The sequence below is a fragment of the Macrotis lagotis genome, chromosome 1 (genome assembly GCF_037893015.1).
Source record: "Macrotis lagotis isolate mMagLag1 chromosome 1, bilby.v1.9.chrom.fasta, whole genome shotgun sequence".
NCBI lineage: Eukaryota > Metazoa > Chordata > Mammalia > Peramelemorphia > Peramelidae > Macrotis > Macrotis lagotis.
In genome coordinates, this window is record NC_133658.1 from 21576235 (window position 1) to 21598138 (window position 21904).

General features: G+C 44.2%; 1 protein-coding gene across 6 annotated transcripts in view; it reads left to right on the forward strand.

Moving 5' to 3' along the window:
• Positions 1-21895, forward strand: part of SFXN5 (sideroflexin 5) — a 202274-nt gene extending 180379 nt beyond the window's left edge. For 3 of the 6 annotated variants that reach the window (XM_074195629.1, XM_074195647.1, XM_074195656.1), the window contains 2 exons: positions 17440-17513; positions 20062-21895. In XM_074195629.1, the coding sequence (XP_074051730.1) occupies positions 17440-17513; positions 20062-20092 (105 nt within the window). In that variant the 3' untranslated portion in view covers positions 20093-21895. Of the gene's footprint in view, positions 1-17439; positions 17755-20061 lie in introns of those variants that run through there. The other 3 variants (XR_012470449.1, XM_074195637.1, XM_074195666.1) reach the window with 3 other exon arrangements.
• The last annotated feature ends 9 nt before the right edge of the window (positions 21896-21904 follow it).

Consider the following 21904-nt stretch of genomic DNA (forward strand, 5'->3'; position numbering starts at 1 on the left):
ACGCCTGGCCGGGGATCAGTTTCAAGGTCAGAAGGATTGGGGAGAAGGAGACCAGCCCCCCGCCACCTCCTTCACTCATGACCTCTGTTACCTGTGTGATGTTCATTTACTAGCAGAGTCCTTGTTCTGTCTGGCCTTGGAGCAAATCCTGGTGGCAGGCAGCCGAGCAGCTATCCATGGAGGTACCTGAGGGATGGGGGACGGTCCTCTTGGAAGGGCAATGGCAGCTTTACAAAATTTCATACTTGGATAGGGGCCATCATGTCCAATCTGTATCTGAATGAAAATTCCTTCGGCAACATAACCAAGGAACTTTGGCTTAAGCAGTCCTCCCCCACAGCAAGGTGAAACTCACCCCCTCCAATAGACACCCCGTTCCTCCTTTAGACAACTCTTGTTAGCAAGGTTTCCTGACATTGCAGCTTTAGCTCAATCCGCCCATTCCTCCAAAGCGGATGGACGATGGCTCTCATGGTCCCAACTTCCTCAAATGAGGTGGACAGCAAGTATTTGGCCACCTGCTCTCTAGCAGAGGAATCAGACCTTTTTCTAGACCCTGGAGCAGTGAGTGGGACTTGTAGTGAGGCAAATTCAGGCTTGACATAACCAGGACAGAGAATTCAGAGCTGGATGAGACCTTAGGAGACTTACTTTACAAGATGGGGAATCTTGGGCTCGTAGAGGTGAAGTGACTTGTCCAAGGTCACACGTAAGAGGAATGAGAACCCTGGTCTTCTGTCAGTCCAGCCCTTGCACTAACACTGTCTTCCTTCAACATATTTTGCTGCCCCTCCACCATGACCAATTACTAAAATGAGGGAGGGACAATGGAACACAAAAGCCCTTGCTAGACCCCTCTCCCCAGTAATCTTTGGCCTTGAGAATCTCCCCCTTTCCATTGAGTTCCTCCTATAAGGGAAACTTAGGCAAGGTCATCCTGAGAAAAGATGATTTCTATCTACAACTATAAACATTTGACCTTGTCAAGAACCTTTAGCTCCAGTCGTTTATTTGGCAAACTATCCCAGGAAACATTCCTATTGGTCTTTGAAACTCTCCTTATCCATAATTTTTTTTAAGGTTTTTGCAAGGCAAATGGGGTTAAGTGGCTTGCCCAAGGCCACACAGCTAGGTCATTATTAAGTGTCTGATGCCGGATTTGAACCCAGGTCCTCCTGACTCCAAGGCCGGTGCTTTATCCACTATACCACCTAGCCACCCCTCTCCATAAATTTTTTAAAAAGAATTCTTAGTTTGCTGAAGCCCAAATCTTTCTGGCCTCCTCCCTATGATCCCTACCTTAATCTCCACCTGGATCTCCCTCTATTCCCCTATCCTAGGGGTTCAGTTCCCACCCTAGAGTGTGTGTACCCTAGGAGATACAAGGACTTTGCAAGAAGGCGAATTTAAATAACTGGGTTGTATTAGTTTAACAATTGATTTATCACTTTAGTTTGGAGTTGTCCCAATCAAAAGCAACTTTGTCCTGCCTTCTGCTTTAAATTCCCTCTTGTCGGTGTCCCTGCTGGTTTTACCCTCTAAGGTCAAGCTGAAAAATCCTAGCCCTACCTCCACCTTGTCATGCTCGTTTCCAATATTGGAAGATGGTCATCATGACTTCTTGCCCTCAAGAGTTCTCTGTTCTGGGCAAAATTTCATTGTCCATTCAGCTGATCCTCACATGCTCTGATGAAAAACCCTTCACCATTCTGGCCATCTTCCCCTGGGTGGTCTCAGTGAATGAATGTTTCATCTCCTTTCAGAAGAGATGAAGTTCATTAGCTGATACTAGACAGACAATAACTGAAGGAGGGCTTCCAAAGTATATTAATTTTGGATAAAGTTTTGAAAAAGGCTATTGGTATGAGTTGAGTTAACATGTTTCTTATCACTGCTCCTGCCAATCTGGACAATTTGCTGTCTCCCAAAAACTTTCACTCTTATACTTTCCTTCTTTCATACCTTTGATTTGGCTGGTTCCATGTTTGTAGTATTTAGCTGGAAATGTTCAGCCCCATGGTTTGGAAACTGAGACGCAGAAATGAACATCAGTCCTGGATTTCAAGTTTGAGGGAACATTATGGATCATTTATTAATGAGCAAACCAAAGCACAGCAGGTTTGGTAATTTGTCCAAGGCTAAGGAGCAGAATTTGAACCCAGACCTGTAACTCCAAACTAAGCACTTTTCTCACTGGATGATGATGCCCTGGTTCTTCTCCACCCTTACTATTTATACCAAGTTTCCAAACTCAGCTTCAAAGGGAGGCTTCAGTCCCCATGAAGAAAAGTTCCATCTCTGAATCCTACAGCACCCACTCTCCCTGGGTTGCCCCCATCATTTGTTAATCTTCATGTCCCCTTTTTTATCTTTCCCAACCAGGGAAGGGGAAAGAGAACAGACATTACTTTACAATTATTATCTCATTTGATCCTCAACAACCTTGGGAGCCAGTGCCATTATTACCTTCACTTTACAGTTGAGTTAACTTCGACAGCGTTAAGTGACTCATCCATGGTCTCACAGCTAGTAAATGTCTTGGCTGGATTTTAACTGAAGGCTTCCTAGCTGCAAGTTCAATGCTCTATCTACTCACTATCCACCTCTCTGGCTAGCAAGGAGTAGTATTCCTGGAGGACAAAGGTCATAGCTATGAATCCCCAAAGCTTGCCTGGTTACCTACCTCCCCAGAGATCACATAGGCAGGTAATACCCTTGTCATGAGTTGGACTGGCACACTTGGGGCCCAGCATGTTAACCCTCAGATCGGAGTCTATGATGAGGTTAGTATACCAGAACACTTACCCTCCTATGGTAAGGAGGGAGGGTTCATTTTTTTCCTTCTACTAGGTTTGCCATTGATGTTTGTAATGAATAACAAAGACAAACAGGAACAAGCAAAAGACTAGGCTGTGGATCCATTTACTCATCTGCTCATTGGTTTGCATTTGTAAGAAGTGATGGGAGTGGGTGGCTAGGGGGTGCAGTGGATAGAGCACCAGCCCTGGAGTCAGGAGGACCTGAGTTCAAATCCGGCCTCAGACATTTCATAATTACCTAGCAAGCCACTTAACCCCATTTACCTTGCAAACCCCCCCCCCCCCAGGGAAGTAATGGGAGTACAAGTACAATGACAGGAGGACTAATTTCTACCTGTGAGACCTTGGGCAAGTGATGCCACCTCATTAGGCCTCAGTTTTCTCATTTGCAAAATGATAGGGATGGGAGTTTGATGAGTTCTAAGGACCCTTCCATTTGCCCATTCTATATTCTTCTCTTGTCTCTCTGTGGGCTTGGGATGGCCAGGATTGGTCAATGCTAGACATTCAATATATTTATTACCTTTGAGGAATTGCATAAAGGAAGGCCAATCAGCAGAGAGCCTGTGTTTGAGACAAATGGATAGAGGTTGGGATTGTTGGGATAACTTCTTGGCTTCAACACTCAGGCCTTGGAAGGTTCCTAGTCTGAGACTATTCTTCTCAGGCCCATTTCACTCAGGACTGAAGGACTCTTGTAGGGAGAGCACTAGTTTCCTTATGTCTCCTACTAATCCTATCCCCATTGCAAATATGGGAAAATTAATGTTGATATGAACTTTAGAAAGTAGGAAAATAAAGTTCATCATAAAGAGCTTCCAAGCTCCCCCCCCCCCCCACTCCCATGGTTGAGACCATTAAGTTTAAGGAGACTGGACCATTTCTCCTTCCTCCTTCCCTGGGACAAGGGTCAGAATGTCAAAGGCTCTCAAGAGAGAGAATTGCCTACTTTCCTTTTCCCCAACCCATTGCATTCCAGGACTTCTGACAACAAGAAGATAAGACAGTAGGGGTGGAGGCCAAGAATCCTCTTAGAGGGAGAGGGACTCAGAAGGTAGGTATCATGTATCCATCATCTGGTCAGTGGGCTTCTTAAAGGATAGGGCTGTGATATGATCCTCTCATCTCTCGTCTCCTTCCCTCATCCCACCACCCAGTAGACAATGGAGTTACTCATTACAAGAGACTGGCTATGAACATGAATCACACAGCACTGACCTTTTATTAAGTGCCTACTATGTGTCAGACACTATGTGTGGGCACTGGGGATATAGAGAAAGAAATCCAATAGTCCACTCCCTTGAGGAGTCTTCATTTCTAGAATCACAGCATTTTAGAGTCAGAGGGAACCTCAAAGGTCCAACCCACCCCTGAAAAATACCCCCACCTTCACAATGCGCCCAACTCACGCCATTCAGCTTTTTCTTAAAGCCCCACAGTGAAGCACAGTCTGACATTTGGGGCAGCTGTCACAGCTAGGAAAATTTTCCTTTTATCAAGCTGAATCTGCCTCTTTGCAATTTGCACTCATTGTTCCCAGTTCTGCCCAATAGGGTCTGATCTGTCTTCCACAAGCCATTCACATACTTGAAGACACCTGTCACATTCCCTCAAGGCTTCTCCTCTCCAGACTCAACGCCATCCCCCTCTGCCCCATTCCTTCAATCAGTCATCATGACATGGATCCGAGGCATTTTACTTTCCTGTTCGCCCTCCTCAGAGATCCCCCACTTATTAATGACCTTCTTAAGCCACGGCACTGAGGACTGAGCACGGAATTCCAACTTCCCCAATATTGTAAAGGGCACAGTCTCTGGGGTCTCAATCTAGGAGTGCTGAACATCTCTCATCCCCGAATCTGAGTGGTTGCCAAAGCCTGTCCCGTTCACCCCCGGGGCATCTCTCTAGATTCCGGTCTGGAGCATCTCTTGGAGATTTTGTTCTGGAGCATCTCTTCTCAGTCTCTCTTCTGGAGCATCTCTCGTAGCATTGGCCTCTCCAGCATCTCCTCTCAGTCTCTCTGGAGCATTCTTGTAGGCCGCCCCTGCAGCATCTCTCCAACATGCCTTCTTCTCTCCTCTGTCCTCACCCTGGTGCAGACCCTCACCACCTCACACCTAGCCTTTTTTGACAGTTGCTGGGGATTGGGCTGCCTCTTGTCTCTGCTCTCTCTGATACATCCTCCTCCCAGTCACTAAAGTGATTTTCCTGAAGCAGAGATGCCACCCGTACATGCCACTTAATAAAGCCCAGCTGCTCCCTTTGGCCTCCAGAACAAATACAAACTGCTCTGTTTGGCATTCAAAGCCCTTCCTAACCCAGCCCCCTCCCAGATTTCTGGTCTTGTTTTACCCTACTTGCCAGCACATTCTCTTTGATCTACAACACTAACCTCCTGGCTCTTCGTCCCACAGATTCAGGTATTTTCTCTAACCATCCCTGGACCTGGAATGCTCTCCCTTCTCATTTCCACCTCCTATCACCCTGGTTTCCTTCCGGTCCCAGCTAAAATCCTATCTTCTTTAGGAAGCTTTTCCCAACACACTTGTTAATTCTAGTGCCTTTCCTTTCTTAATTGTTTCCTATTTATCTTGTAGATAGTTGTTTGCATGTTTTCTACCCCATTAGACTGAGCTCTTTGAGAACAGAGACTATATTAGCCTTTCTTTGTATCCCCCAGAATTTATCACAGCTCATAGTAGGCACTTAATCACTACTTGTAGCCTGACTGACTAACCAAGGCAGAGGACATCTTATTACTAGAATCGATGCTCTTCAGCATATTCACATCTAGGAATCAGGGAAGGCTTCATGGAGGAAGAGACATCTGAGCTGAGCGTTGAAGAAAATAGGGTTTCAACATGGCAGTGATGAAGATGGAGGGTCCTTCACATATGGGACACTTTGCTCATATGAATGAATGCATGATGGCAAGAAAATTGAGTTTTAGGATATGGGTTCAGAAGATCAAAGATTGAATAATAATTTATATAGCATTTTAAGATTTACAAAGAATTTTGCAATTCTTTTCCATTTCATTCTCACAACAACCCTGTGAAGTAGGTACTTTTATTATTCCCATTTTACATATGAGAAAACTGAAGCAAAGGTCAAGTGATTGGCCTAGGGTAACACATTTAGGAAATACTGAGGCAGAATTTGAGCTCTGGCTTTCTTGATTACAGATCCTTTGCTCTCTTCCCTTGAGCATCTACTAACCAACAATAGACTTAGAACTAGAAGAATCTTTGGTAAACTATCCAGTCCAATTCCCTTAATTTATAGATGAGTAAACTGAGTCACAGAGTGGTTAGTAACTTGCCCAGAGTCCGTCCCAAAGCTAATAAATGTTCCAATAGTGGTACTGTTAAGATTAAAAAAATTTCCTGTTTCTCATTTAAAGCTCTTCAAACCTGACTCCTCCCCCCATTCTAGTCTGCCTATATAACGCTCTCCTCCATGCACTCTGGTCCAGCTGATGTTCCTCATACCATAAAAATTCCTATGTCCACACCATTGCATTGGCTATCATGCCACACCAAAAATACGCTGCCTCCCAACCCTGGAGTCCTTGACTCCCACAGGAGAAATCACCCTAGCTGGCTCCAGTCTAAGTTGCTCTTATATCTGCTTTGTATATGTCTTATTTTTACTTATAACTAGGAGTGTACCAGTAAACGTTTAACTGGATCCCCAGAGGAAAAAAGTATGCAGGATACACTTTTAAATTCAATCAGCACCATTAATATTTCTCCATCACATTCTTGAACCTAGACAATCCACCAATCAATGAAACAAGCCCTGATTTGTTACTTTTACTGATTGCAAGGGATAAATAAATTCTCATACTGAAAAATTAATTAACAGGAGTCAGAGCTGGCTCTAGGATAGCCCAACTTATGTGGAGTTTCTCCTAATAGAATAGAAGCTCCAGGAGGCGTTAGCCTATTGTGTTTGCACCCCCATTACTTAGCTTCTTGGTTTTAATGGTGAGTTTGTGCAGGGTAACATAGAGACATAAGGTGGGCATCAGATTATGGAGGGCCTTAACTGGAAAATGAACCAATATATGGTTTTTGAACTGAGAGTGTCTTGATCAAAGCAGTGATTCAATTTCAATTTAAAAGGAGATTTCTAGTGGGTGGAATGCCCCAGGCTTCTGTGGGTTTTCCAGGAATATTTAACATTTTTAGCAGTGACCTAAATGAAGACAAAGATTGGAACCCATTTGATTTTCAAATGATAAAGTTGGGACAGTGACAAAATCCAAAAAGATCTTGATAGGCCAAAAAAAAAATAAGATGACAATGAGGAAAAATATAAAGTCTTATACTTGGAATCAAAGATTCTGTTTCATAAATGTAAGAAGGAGAAGTCCTGGTCAGGTAGTCCTTTTTGTCTGAAAAAGATCTGTGGACTTTTAGTGAACCACAAGCTCATAACAAGTCAGTATGAAAGGGCAGCCGAAAGAGCTAATATAGTCTTTGGGCTACATTAGGAAGAAGGAGACAGTATCCTGAACTCTAGGTTGGTCAGACTCCATTTGGAGGGTGGCAGTCAATTCTGGGCAGAATGTGGATATGCTGGAGTGCATCCCGAGAAGAGCAGTCAAAATGAGGCCGACTTGGAGAAAAGACTCTTAGGAGAGGCAGGATTTCTACTCTCAAATATTTGAAAGGTTGTCATGTAAAAAAACATTGGTATTGTTCTATTTGGTTTAAGATGGCAAAATTAGAAGCAAAGGATGGAAATTTCTGAAAAACAGATTTGGACAAGTCAAGAAGCATTTATTATGGGGAAAGAGACAGGAATTTATTTAGCACCTACTGTGCTCCAAGATATTTCTGAAAAACAGATTTGGAAAAGTCAGCAGGAATTTATTAAGGTGATAGGAATTGATTGTTGTTCAGTCATGTCTGATTCTTCATGACCCCATATGGGGTTTTCTTGGCAAAGATACTGGAGGGATTTGCCGTTTCCTGCTGCACTGGATTAAGACAGAGATCAAGTGACTTGCCTAGGGTCACTCAGCTAGTCTGAAAATGGATTTTGAACTCCCTCTGAACCATTTCCTGACTCTAGGAACTTATTAAGCACCTACTCCGGGTTAGACACTATGTTAAGCATTTTACAATTATTCTCCAGATTGATATTCCCAACAACCTGAGTGGAAGGTGCTATTATGAGCTCTATTTTTACAGTTGAGGAAAGTAAGGAAGCGAGAATCCAGAGTCCTATAGCTAGTAAGCGTCTGAAGCCAGATTTGAACTCAGGTCTTCCTAGCTCCAGTTCAGGTACTCAATCTATTCTTGCATTACCAAGTATTAAATACTTATTATGTGCTAGTCACTGAACTAAATAAGAGGAGAAAGAAAGCCATCCCTCTAGCTCCTGCCCTCAAGGGGTTTGCATTCTTATGGAAGATGACATGTTAGTTTTCCTCTCAGAGACCTGGTGGAAAAAGTGGTCCTGAGAGGAGTGAAGAGTAAATGGAGTTGGCCAGGCCCCCTCCTTAAAATGAGGTACCAGGGGGGACAGTCCATTGCTGCACAGAACCTCAAACTTGGGGGGGGTCTTCCAGAGTGCTGCTCATGTTAGAGAAAGAAGTCTGGAGAGTGGTGATTGGGGCCTGGAGAGGAAGGAAGATTTCGACTGGATTCAGCCAAGTAGCCCAGGCTGCTTCAAGGGCTAATGGGCATCTCCCCCCACTTGGAGGGTGTCAGGGAAAGGTTGGCTTTAGGGAGAGAAGTGAGTCAAAGAGGGAGAGCTCAGAGGAGAGGAAATAAGAACATGAATCCTCTGGGATGGTCTTGTGTAAGAAGGAGATGGACACAAAAGATATTCCTGGTACTTTATAATCTACTGTTTAAGACCCTTTGGATCTTAAGGCTTTGTGCACTCCCCCCCCCCCACAAGTTTTACATTAGAATAAATATTCTTGGGAGAGTAAAATGCATTAAGCCATTATCTGCTAGTACCAGAGGGATGAAGGGGTGGGAATTATAAGACCCCCAATGGACTCCTTGGTGGAGAAGCACCCAAGTTCAATTCCATAGCTTAAATTAGGCACCTACTGTATACTAAACACTCCACTCAGGCCTAGGAAAGCTATATACCTAAATAAAACATTGTCCCTGCCCTAATGGAACATGCTGTTTAATGGACAATATACAATTTCATCTCTTCACAATTTGACTGTTAGCTTCAGCCAGGTTTTAGGATCTCTCCCTTTGGGGGAAACTCCTGTATACAGAAATAAGGACAGATTTGGACTCTGAAGGTCTGAATTTAAATTCAAACTCTCAACTCCAGGAGGTATATGATTCAGAGGAAGAACCCCCTATTTGAGACCTATCACCTGGGTAGCCCCTTTCTGAGTCTGTTTCCTTCTCTTTAAAACAGGGGGAGAGGATTTTCAGAGGTATCAACTTGCATCCCCTGGTGGTTTTCTCGGTGCCACCTACGTCGATCATTTCTATTTAGTTTGGGTTTGGGGCAGATGACCTCCAAGGCCCTTCTGGAGCTAAGACCTGAGGAGGGCTCTGGAACAGTTCTGGGGATGAGGGAAGAGTTTCAGATTCTTCTCTTTTCAACAAGCCTGTAGATGTTTCCTGCTCCCCATCTTGAGCAGCTCCCAACATCACGTAATAGAGGATGGGATCTGAAGACAGAGGACAGGAGCTGGAATCTTCACTGGCCCTTAGTGGGAGGGGACCTTAAGCAAACCACTTAACCTCTCAAAGATTCAGTTTTCTCCACAGACACCCACACAAAATGAGAGACTTAGGCCAGCCATCCTCCGAGTCCCTTCTAGCTCTGGGAGCCTAGGCTCTCCCCATTGGCCGGCCCCCACAGGCAGCAGCAGAAGGGGAAGGGAGGAAGGGTAGAGCCGTGGCCAGGGGCAAGTTTCTACAGAGTAAGGGCACAAGAGAGGATGCCCCCTCCCAAGACCAGAGAGGCTTGCTCTCAGTCATCCGGCTAGCTCCCCCAGCCGCAGGGGTAGAGATGCCCAGCCAGACGAGAGCCCAGGCCCCAGCTCTGCTGAGGCCAGCCAAGGCAACGGGGCCATGGGACAGACCTGGTCCCATGCCGGGGCCGAGCAGCCCCTCCGATTATCATGTGGGCCTCGGTGTTTCAGTGAAAGCCTCCATGGGAAGTTGCTAATAATGGCAGTAAGAGAAAATATGCTACATCTGTTATGGATAGCAGAACAAAATTAGCTGCTCACACCTCTGACATCCAAGATGTCTTAACTTAAAATACTCCTTGGCTTCCTTTGCATAATTTACTGATTATATTTAAAAGAAATACAATTTTGCAATTACTGTTCTTTCCAGCGTGATATCTATGCATCATCTCCCTTTTATGTTTATATATTTCTCCTTCATTAGTGCAGTCTGAAGGGTGATTAGGATTCTTCAAACATTTTACAGAGGTTAAACGTTGATTAAGATTTAATTATTACTGTAAATAGCTCGGAATGACATATGGTGTAAAAGCCTGGCATATGTGCATTTGAATAAATGAAGCGCTATTTCCCAGGATGCCTCAGTCTCTGCTTAACAGCTTTCCCGAAGGGTTATGTTACACCTCATGGTAAGATTGCTGGGATGTTATATTTTGTTGGTTTTTGCAGCTGAAAGCGAAGAACAGTTTTCCAGTTTTTTAAAAACATTGAATATTTTAAATACCTAAATTGTTTTGCACAAATTTTTGCTAATTTGTCTAACTAGGTTAAACATTTTCAAAAGCATTTCGATTTTGGAGCGTGGGCTCCGAGCATTGTGTTGGTGGCGGGCGTGGAGACGAGGGGAGCCCACGGGGGTGGGGGACATCAGGAGATGGAGTGAGAGTGGGGGGATGGAGAGAGACCCCTGTGGTCTAAGGTGGGGAGAGGTACCCAGACCTTTCCCACCTGCTCTCCTGTGGGCTGCCAAGCCCTCGGCATCATGGAAACCAGGGAGCTCACTGGGAGGGGTCCTGCTCCCCTCCCCACCTCTAAAGAGCCTGAACTTAGGACTCTAGCCTAGAATGAGACTTCCCTTCTAAGCTGCAGGAGCATTTCCTGTTTGATTTCCCAAGGCCTCTTATCGTCCTTTGTTTCTTATTTGTGAGTCTTGCTTCCTGAACCAGACTGTGAGCTCCCTGAGGGCAGGGATTGTGGTGCTGGGCAAAGACACTGGCCTTGGAGTTCAAATTCCAGCTCTGGGGCTTCCTACTTGGGTGACTTTCAGGAATTCTCTTGGGCCTCAGTTTCCTCATCTGTAAAATGAAGATGTTGGACTAGATGGTCTTTGAAGTCCCTTCCAGCTTCAGGTCTTTGATCTCCTTGTGTGGGAAAGAAGAGGAAGGATTCTGGGCTCTTAGGCTGATAGATGTCATGGACCCTCAAGGTTGTTTAGTACCCCATCCCCCTCATTTTACAGTTGATGAAAATTCACATAGTCAGGAAGACCCCAAACCAGGGTCTGAAACCAAGTCTACTGACCCCAGAACCAGGGCTTTTTCCCACTGCCCAGACCTAATGTAAGGTGGACTCACAGGCACAGTTCCCATGTCCAGTGTGATCCCTGATCACTGTCAATGCTCATAAAAGATAGTTGTCGAAGGGCAGTGCAGGATCTGAGGGAGGTAAATGCCGTCTCTTCAATAGAGATGGAGAAGGAGGAGAGGGGGAAGAGGGGGAGGAAGAGGAGGAAGAGGAGAAGGAGAAGGAGAAGGAAGAAGAGTAGGAGGGGAATAGAACAAACTATTGACTAGTGAGCTGAACTTTGATTCCTGGCAACATTCTAGAAGGAATGATTAAAGGAATGACTTGTGAGCATTTAGAAAGGGAAACAGTGAATCCTGAGAGCCAGCAAGGATTCAACAAGAACAAGACGTTCTAGCCTTGCTTTGCTTGGCCCCAAGAGCAGAGCCACTTATCATTGGTAGAAATTGCAGAGAGCAAGATTTTGGAGAAGCTTCCTAAAAATTCAGACCCTTCCAGAATGGATAAGGCTGCCCCAAGAAGTGATGGACCACCCCTCTCTTGCAGTCATCAAGCAAAGGCTACATGTCCCCTTGTTAGGGATGTTAATAGTGAGGATCCTTGGTCAGGTGCAGGGTAGACCAGATGGCCTCTTAAGTCCCCATCTGAGTGGGAGATTGTAATGATTCTATAATTTAACAAATACACTAAATTGAGTTTAATAAAGTCCCTTTCCACATCCTTCACCGCTCCCCAGTTCAGTTCCTCTCACCCCCATTTGGGCTCATGGAGACCTTGTAGGACAAGACATAGTGTCTGGGAAGTTAGAAAGTACTGAGTTCATATCCAGCCTCAGACATTTATTAGCTATGTGACCCGGGAAGGTCACTTAACTTTTCTTTGCCTCAGTTTCTTCATCTGTAAAAATGAGAAAAATAATTACACCTACCCCCAGAATTGTTGTGAGGATAAAATTTTATTGTTCAATCAGTTCAGACTTCTTGTGACCCAATTGGGGATTTTCTTGGCAAAGATACTTGAGTGGCTCACCATTTCCTTCTCCAGCTCATTTTTAGATGAGGATATTGAGGCAAACAGGGTTACATGACTTGCCCAGGGTCTCACACACTTGGAAGTGTTTGAACTCCTGAAGATGAATCTTTCTGACTTCAGGCTTGGTGCCCACTATGGCAACACCTAGCTGCCCCAGGATAAAATTAGATCATGCTTCAAATGTGGTGAAAAACTTAGAGTGTTATATAAGTTGTTAATAATAATAGCAATGATGATGATTGGCATACCTCATATTTTTATGAGTACAGTTCTTCCCTCTTCCTCCTAGGAAGGGAAGACAAATAGGTCCCTGTCTTCTCAATGGTTTACTCTCTAGGTAGCTTCAGTCCCTGCTGTTCCAACCCTGACTCTGAGATACCCACTGGGTCTGTGGAAGGGGTAAAGGTCACAGCAAATTTTCAGTTTTAATTAAAAAATATTTTGGAAGCATCCATTATGTAGATGGTATAGTGTTCCATCCTGAGGTCCCCAAAATAAAAGGGATGTCATCTCTGCCCACCAAGTGCTTGCATTCTCCTGGGGGGAGATATAGCTTGAACATAGCCAAGCATTCAGTGAGAGAGAGAGAAGTGTGTTCATAGGCCCTTCTTAGAGAATAGGGGTTGAGGACATGGGTTTAAAGCTGGAAGCACGTATGGAAGCTACCAATTTTTGATTAAATGGTTACTGAAGTCCCTTCCATGTACCAAAGGTACTCAATTCTTCCTTTAAAACCTCTTATCTTCAAGCTTCAACTCATGGAGGCAGTGTTGGGAGAACCTGAGTTCAAATCCTACCTTAGTCACCTACTAGCTGCATTACCATAGGCCGGATGCTCTTCACCTCAGTTTCTTCATCTACATCCCATACAAAGCACATTGTGTACAGTCTTTACCAAAACCTAATGAGTAGGGAGGAAAAATTATCTCCATTTCAGAGAAGAGAAAATAAAGACCTAGGGAAAGACCCATAAAGAGTTCTTAAAAGTTTACTATGTATCAGGTTCTGAGATAAATGCCAGAGATATAATTTTTTTTAAGCAATTCCTGTTCTCAGAGGTGTCTAGTTCCATAAATCCTTTCTCTTCCTACACCTTTCTACCCTGTTCATTTTGCCTAAAATCAATTTGTTATTATTTCATTTAGTTCTAAAAAGCAGGATCTTGATGATTCAACTGGTGTGTCACTAAATCTGAATTTTAATCTTAAGTAGTATCACTCATTTCTTTTTTTTTATTGGCACTGTCCAACCATGGACAATTAATAGCTCTCTAGTTATGTGACTTCCTTTATTTCCTTGCTGTTATTTTTTTTAATTTTCTTTTTTCCTTCCTTTATTTCTGTAAAGAATACTCTGAAATGATATTTATTCAAATCCTGAATATGCCTCAGTAAGTTGATTCCCATATATTTTAGACATTTTGGCAGTTAATTTGAATGAAATTTTTTCTCTCTCCTCTCTTAATTAGGCTTTGTTAGTAAGCTACAGAAAATTTGATTTTTGAGATAATTTTATATACTGCTACATTATTTAAGTTAATTCTTTCCACTACATTTTAGAATCCCTAGGGCTGAGTAATCCCTCCAATCACCTACAAATATCTAGTTTTGCCTCCTCTTTAGATGTGTTTATTCTTCCTCAAATCTTAAGAAGTTCTTTAGACAAGACATCAAAAATGTTCACCATTAAGTTCAACTCTCTCGGTGCTAATCTGCTAGCAGATCCAGTCTCATCAGTAGCTATGTGACTTCATGCTGGGCCCACCTTTAGTCAGCCTCCTACCTCCCAAGTCAACAGGTAAAAGCAGTTTGGACATCAAAGGACCTGACTTCGGAACCTGACTCCTTTACTTACCACCTGTGTGATTGTGGCTAGTCACTATCTCTTTTTTTTTTATTTTAGGTTTTTGCAAGGCAAATTGGGTTAAGTACCCTGCCCAAGGCCACACAGCTAAGTAATTATTAAGTGTCTGAGGCTGGATTTGAACCCAGGTACTCCTGACTCCAGGGCCGGTGCTCTAGCCACTACCCCACCTAGCCGCCCCCAGTCACTATCTCTTCAAGGCCTCAATATCCTCATCTTTGAGATAAGAAGGGGGCAGTCTAGATGACCTCTGATGTTCCCTCCAGCTTGAATTCTGTAAATCTGTGCTGTCTTTCTATTTTGTGGTACCTGATTAAGTCACCTGCTAAAATTCCCAATTCCCCATTGGAAGAGTATCTCCCTCTCTGAGTTCATTTTGGCTAACCACTCATCCAATTATTTATCAAGGACTTATTATGTTCCAAATGCTGAGGATACAAAGAAAAATCAAAAGGAGTTCCCATATTCCAAAAGTTTACACTTTAATGGAGACAACATATATAAATCAGAAGTGACTGATAAGTCCTGGTTGGCTAAGCCTGCTGATCATCTTGATGACTCATCTCCTGGGTACCCCATCCCTTAGCCAAGGGATGACTTTCCAGAATTCTATCACCACCACAGATTTATAATATCAAAAATATTTTACACATAAGGTAAAAATAGCAGACCTCATTTTCACCAAGGGAAGAGGAGGAATGGTCTTACATGGGAGCCCAGCAGGGGATCCTTCTGTGAAGTGAATATTCTTTGTGGTTTATCTGCTATGAAATCCAGGTTTTCATGCAGTGAGTTGGGTCAGGAGTAGACTAGGATTGGTTAGAAAAGGGTTAGGACTGGGAAAGAGAAATGAGCAGGTGTCAAGGCTCAGAGACTGCAGCCTGGGAAGCTAAAGTCTTTACACTGCTGGAGAATAGAGAGTATCCAAAGGCTCAGTTATGGATGGGTGAATTCTTAATCAAACAAAGGATAGCTGCAATCACAGAGAAAATACAACATTTTGTATGATGTGAAATTGAAAAGCCTTTACACAAACAAAATTAATGCATCTAGTATAAGAAGGGAATTGGTCAACTGAGGAAAAAAAAATACTTTCTGTCAGATTTCTTAGGTAAACAATCAACAGAAATAAAGACCAAAAATCATTCCCCAATAGATAGGTAGTTAAAGGATACGAACAAACGAAAAACTTGTAAACAATTCACAACCACATAAAAGAATGCTCCAAATCATTGAAAATAGGGGAAAAATTAAATCCAAGCAAATTGACAAGGATGATAAAAGATATAAATGATCAATGTTGGAGATGTGGGAAAACAACAGACACACTCGTGCTTTGTTGATGGAGCTGTGGATTGCTATAACCACGCTGGAAAACTATTTGGAATTGTATAAGTGGCTAAGATATTCATATCCTTTGACCCAGAGATTTTATTACTAGCCATATACCCCAAGGACAAAAAGAAAGGCTCCCTTTACATCAAAATATTTATAGCAGTATTTTGTGTGGGAACAAAGAATTAGAAACAAATCACTTTGCCCATTAATTGGGGAATGGCTAACCAATTTGTGGTAAATAAATGTAGTGGAATGAAGATCATGACATGGGGAGGTGATGCCACAACAAACACAAAAATTGGATGTGAGTGAGGGGGGCTGTGCTAAGTCACCTGCCTCAATTTTTCCTCTGGAGCCATCTGGGTCCAGTGTCCAGACGTAAATCAGGACCACTGGAGATGGCCCTGGCTGTGAGGCAATCAGGATGAAGTAACTTGCTCCAAGTCACATAGCTAGTAAGTGTCAAGTTTTGAGGTCAGATTTGAACTCAGGTTCTCCTGACTCTAGGTGGTGCTCTATCCACTATGCCATCTACCATTACTGTGCTGTAAAAAATGAAGAACATAATGAGTACAAAAAAAGCTTGTAAAGATTTACATGAACTGATGCATAGTGAAGTAAGCAGAAACAAGAAAACAATATATACCAGAGGTGTCAAACTAGATGTAATTGGGAGGGGCAGCTAGATGAATTCACAGCTAGTGAATAGAACACTGGCCCTGGAGTCAGGAGGACCTGAGTTCAAATCTGATCTCAGACACTTTAATAATCACTTAGCTGTATGGACTTGGGCAAGACACTTAACCCCATTGCCTTGCAAAAAACAAACAAAAATTAAAATATAATTGGGAAATATTTACAAAATAAATAAAATTAAATTAAATATAGATAACATTACATTTTAAAACTGTCAATATGTGACCCTTGTGTATTAATGACTCCCATTTCTGTTTGAGTTTTATACCCCAAATGCACACATATAAATGAAAAAGCCACAAAACAATTGAAAATGACTGTTGCAAAAATACAAAGAACAAATTTAGCCCCAAAGCAGAGATGGAGAAACACTTGCCCCAATTCTTTTGCATATGTGGGGTACCTACTGGTGTGGAATATTACATATGCTATCAGGTTTTTGTCAATCCTCTAATACATTTCTGCAAATATAATACAAATGACAATAATACCAAGTTAGTTCACACTTTTTAATATTATGCCAGTCGTATTATCAAAGGAATACTTTATAGGACTTGAGAAAATAATAACAAAATTATCTGGAAAAACAAAAGCTCTAGAATCAATTACAGATATTGGGGAAAGAGCATTTCCAGATTTTTTTTTTTGCAAGACAATGGGGTTAAGTGACTTGCCCAAGGCCACACAGCTAGGTAATTATTAAGTGACTGAGGCCAGATTTGAACTTAGGTCCTCCTGACTCCAGGGCCTGCTCTCTATCCACTGTGCCACCTAGTCACCCCTCATTTCCAGATCTTAAGCTACATTGTAAAACAGCAATTATCAAAACCATCTGGTACTGGTTAAAAAATAGAAAGGTAGAGTATGGAGCAGATTAGACAAGGGGAAATTAGAAACAATGGAATTTAACAATCCAGTGTTTGATAAAGTGGAAAACTAAATTTCTTAGGAAAGAATTCCCTAGTTGATTAAAAAATTCTGGGGAAACTGAAAAGGAGTCTGGCAGAAAATTAGGCTTAGACCAATACCTTCCACCACACTCCACAACACATTCTAAATGGAGAATTTATCTAATAATGTTCTTTTTGATTGTGTCAGCCTTTAACCCTTGTGTTATGCATCACTGATTAATCCCTCCATGTCTGTAGTGCCCATTTCTCACGGACCTCTTGCCTGTTCTTTTTTCTTTTTTTTTTTAAGATTGAAACATCCCACTTGGAGCCAGAGATTGCCCTGGCCACAGCCAGTCGGACAGTGGTGTACAACAAAGGCCTGTGAGTGGACGCAGGTCCTCTGGCCAGAGAGGCACCTGGGCCAGAGGACCAGTGTGGGTGAGGGCTGGAGAGAGAAAATGTCGGCCTGCCCTCCTGATTCCAGTTAGTTAAGCAAGGAACTCCAAGCTAATACCGCATCACTAATGTTAGAAAGTAAATAATATTTTCAAAGAACCACCACCTTACACAAGGTTGGGAGGTTAAGGCAGTCAGATTTTAACATAGGGGAGAAGGGGGTGGGGGGGAAAGCCTAGTGCAGGGGAGAATCAGATTTTATAGAAAGGAAATACTATAATCAAGTGCATTTCTGGGCCCTGGTGGGGAACTTACAGAACCCATCTCAGCACAATCATGAGTGAAGTGGGGAGAAAATATATAGAATTCCCTAGAGGAAAAGAGTGTTGGGATTTTAAAATTTTTTGTTTCTTTTTGTTTAGTTGAGTTTTTTTAAAGTCAGAATTGAGTCTTAACACTGGTTGATGCTGCAAAGAAGCCATTTCTTAGCTGAGTGGATGAGCATGGGAACTAGGAGCATGAGTTGGGTAGGGTAGGGTGGGGCGGGATGCTGCAACTCATGTCCTCTGGGGGAACATGAGCCCTGAAGCCCAATCTTGCCCTGCCCAATCTGGAGTTCCCAATAAACAAGAGATGTTCCACATGTCCCTTCCCTTCCCTTCTCTCCCTTCATCAAAAACCTGGAACCTTGAGACCCTTCCCATCAATATGACTGGGAAAGGATGTCACCATCCCCAGTAGCAGCCATCTACCCTTGGGGGTCCTGCAGGTGCTGAATTCAAAGGCTAGAATCAGGGGACCAAAGCCTAAGCCCAGACCTTCTGGGAGACTGGTGCCTCCACTTTGGTGACTTGGGAAAGGGAGGCAGGAAGAGATGCTTCTGGAAGCCTGATGACATTGGAGGTTCCTTACAACTGTGAAATCTCCCATGGCTAAGGATCGAACCATCCTTGAAGGAAATGCTGCAGGAGAAGATACTGCAACAGGGGAGAGAGAGAGAGAGAAGACCTTCAGTGGTCCATGTAGGAGGGGTCTGGGGAATGTAGGAAGAAAATGAGAGCATGTTCCCAGGGTTGCCATCTACACTGAGAACTGATGCTATGGAGTGGTCTACTGAGTCCTTTGGGATGGACTAGACCTGGTTTCTGGCCCCAAATTGGAGCCAGGAGGATCAAGATCAGACACATCCACTGGCTCAAGCCATGCAACCCTTCCAGGACAGTCTAGAACCCCTTCCTCCCATGGAAGTCCATCAGTAACCAAATCTCGGTGGCAGCTAAGCTACACCAATGCATCCTGGAGTCCCCGTCCTCTGCTTCTCCCTAGGCTACCCTCCCAGGAATAAGCCAAGATTTGATGGAAGCAAGGTCATCTAAATCCTTGAAAATGATCCAGATTGGTTTCTTCCAGCCTCCAAAGCCATTGAAGCTCCAGGGGTGGAAAGAATTCCCCTCTTCTCTTCCCAAAAAGGCCTAGAAATTAAGACTATGCCATCCCTCTTGGAATGGGCACCATCTAGGGAAAAGCCATCTGGGACACATCTGCCCAGGAAAGATAGAACTGAGCCTTTCACTCCTCAGGAGGACCAGTGGAGCTGGGGACTGCCTATCAGCTATAAGGCTCAACCTCAGCATGGATGGGCCACTGACCTGAATGTTCAGACCAACTCATGCTTATTTCCCTTTGGATCATTCTGCTCAAACAGCAGCAGCCCCTTAGCCCTGGACCTCCCTTGGATATGGGAAAACATGTGAAGCTTTCCCCCCCCATCTCCTTTTCTTCTCCTGCCCCTCTCCTTTACTTTCCTCCCCAAGTAGGTTTTGTACTAGCAATGCAGAGAGCTGCTGTTCTTAGAATTCAGACCCAAGAGCCCCAACACTTTGGCCCTGGACTAGAGATTTTAGTCTTAGTTTTTCCACCAACTTGCTTTATGACCTTAGTAAAATGCCTCTCCCTCTCTGAGCCTCAGTGTCCTCATCAGTAAAATGGACAGTGGTAGGAGGATAAATTCTTCTATCAATCTTAGATGTCCTTCCCAACTCTCAGAGCCCTTGATGCTTTTAGTCCTGTTCACAATTGGATACAGAAAAGTACAGGCTAACATCCCATAAGAGTAGGACCAACTGTTATTATCAATAATTCTGTTGAAGGGGCAACAGGTAGTGCAGTGGATAAAGCACTGGCCCTGGAGTCAGGAGGACCTGAGTTCAAATTTGGCCTCAGACACTTAATAATTATCTACCCGTGTGGCCTTGGGCAAGCCACTTAACCCCATTTGCCTTGCAAAAACCTAAAAAAAAATAATAATTATGTTGAAAAAATCCCAATTTTGGTAATAATGATGCCTCAGCTGTCTAAAACAAGATAAGCCTCTTGAGAGGGATCCCCAGGCAAGGTTAAACCTTAGCTGTGGTTTCAGGATCCCTGGAGCCCTTTGCCTGGTCTCTAAATGGAGCCAAAGTTCAAAAAGGGAGAGATTACTGTGGCCCGGAGTGACCACTTATCATTTCTTATTCACTTATCTTATGGCTAGGTCTTCTGTGAGATGTGCTGGTCTGCTATGAAGAGTGAGAGGCCTATAACAAGGTCTCTATCCAGTTTGGGAAAAGAGGGAGCTGAACTGTACCCTATAGAGATGGTGAGGAAAATCTGGTCTAATCCCTTGGCTCCAAGATGGACAGCAATAGCTCCACTGCCCTGGGGGAGCAGGGAGGCGACAGCTTCTTTCCAGAAGACTGAGTTAGGGTAAAGGGCTCAGAGAAGAGTATGACAGTCACAAAGGAAGTATCTTGGGGACCAAGTTGGCAGATGAGACTCTTCTTTCTCTTCTGAAATTTCAGCTTGAGTTACCAGGTCCTCTCTTGAGCTATCATTGGGGAAAGAGTGCCAATCCAGTCCCCATCACCAGTCTCCTTGACAGCTGTGAGCCCCTTGGGGTGGGGGACCTGTGTACCCAGGGGCAAAGAGACCCCAGAGACCCAAATACAGAGGCCAAAGGCAGGGTGTTGGGCAGGAGAAGGAGGAGTAGCCCACTGTTTGGCAGCTAGGCTGGACCTGGTGCCATAGCTACACCACTCCCACCCTCAGCCCTGGTAGGAGGAGGCTCAATAGATATATTGAGGAAGGGCAATAAGGAGAGGGTATCTCTTTGAATCTGGCCTCCTGCTGAATTCTTCCTTCCCTCCCTCACCCTGGGCTGAGAAGAGCCAATCCCACTATAATGTGAACTTCCTCTAATCCCAAGGTTTTTGGAGGACCAGGTCTGGGAAGCTGAAGGCCCCCCAGCTTCCCTTCCAAGAGATCTAACTCAATACCCGGTGCCCTCCCCATGCCCCTCGAACTAGAACTGTGCACTTTATCTTGGGACACAGCTGCTAGCGGATGTCCCCATGGAGATGGGGAGGGAACCGCCAAACCCCACCATGCCAGCGATCTCTGATCCTGGTTGTCTCTTTCCATTGTCTTCCAGCTTCTTTCTAACAATCTTAACTAAGTCAGGTGTCTTTTCTAGAAGGTGGGAGGGATGAGGAAGGTGGTAGAGGCAGCAGAGCCCTCCTTTCTGCCCAAACTGAACATGGGTGGAGGAGCCATCCACTCCCAACCACTTGGATCTACCGTGGCCCCCAACCTTGCTGGGGAAGCAGCCTTGCAGGTCACTACTGATCCAGAATTTCCCTACTTCAACCTAGACAAGGAGAAAAAAATATTGGCAGCCAGGGGAAAGGGCAGGATGCTCCCTAGTCCCTTACAGTGTTTATCTGCCAGGCTGATGGAAGGTGCCAAGTGTGGGGGGTTGGTGGGCAGAGGCAGCTTCAGCTACTACTGAACTCAGGGTTTTGCCCACCCTGTACCACAGCCCATCTGTAGATACTTCTCATCCCTCATCCAACTGCTTCCAGATCGGCTGCAGAAGCGAGGCCGGCTCTTCTCCCCAGGTTGGGAGGATGGTCCATTTGGGACATTTCCAGGAGCCGGGGCCCAAGGATCAAAGGTAGAGAGATCCAGGCCCCTTTGGAGGAGGAGAATGGACTCATGTGTCTACCCACCTCATCCTCATCTTCCTTCCCTGCTCCAGCCTTGGGTCCCCGATCCGGACAGCCCCAGCCACCGTGCGTGTGCCCATGTCCACAAGAGCACCTTCATGTTCTGTTGGGGGGTGGGGGGAGGGAGGGGGAGGCTGTTCTAAATTGCCAATTGTCTTCCAGCCCAGCCAGGGGCTCAATGGGAATAATCATGCCACCCTCTATACCTCGGCCAGACCAGGGGAGCCACCAGCTGCGGGCATAGAAGACTTTTTAACCTGCTGAATCAATTTCTCATTCTCTGTGACTTATGTAACACCAATAAACATCAAGGAATAAAAAGTGGTTTCAAAG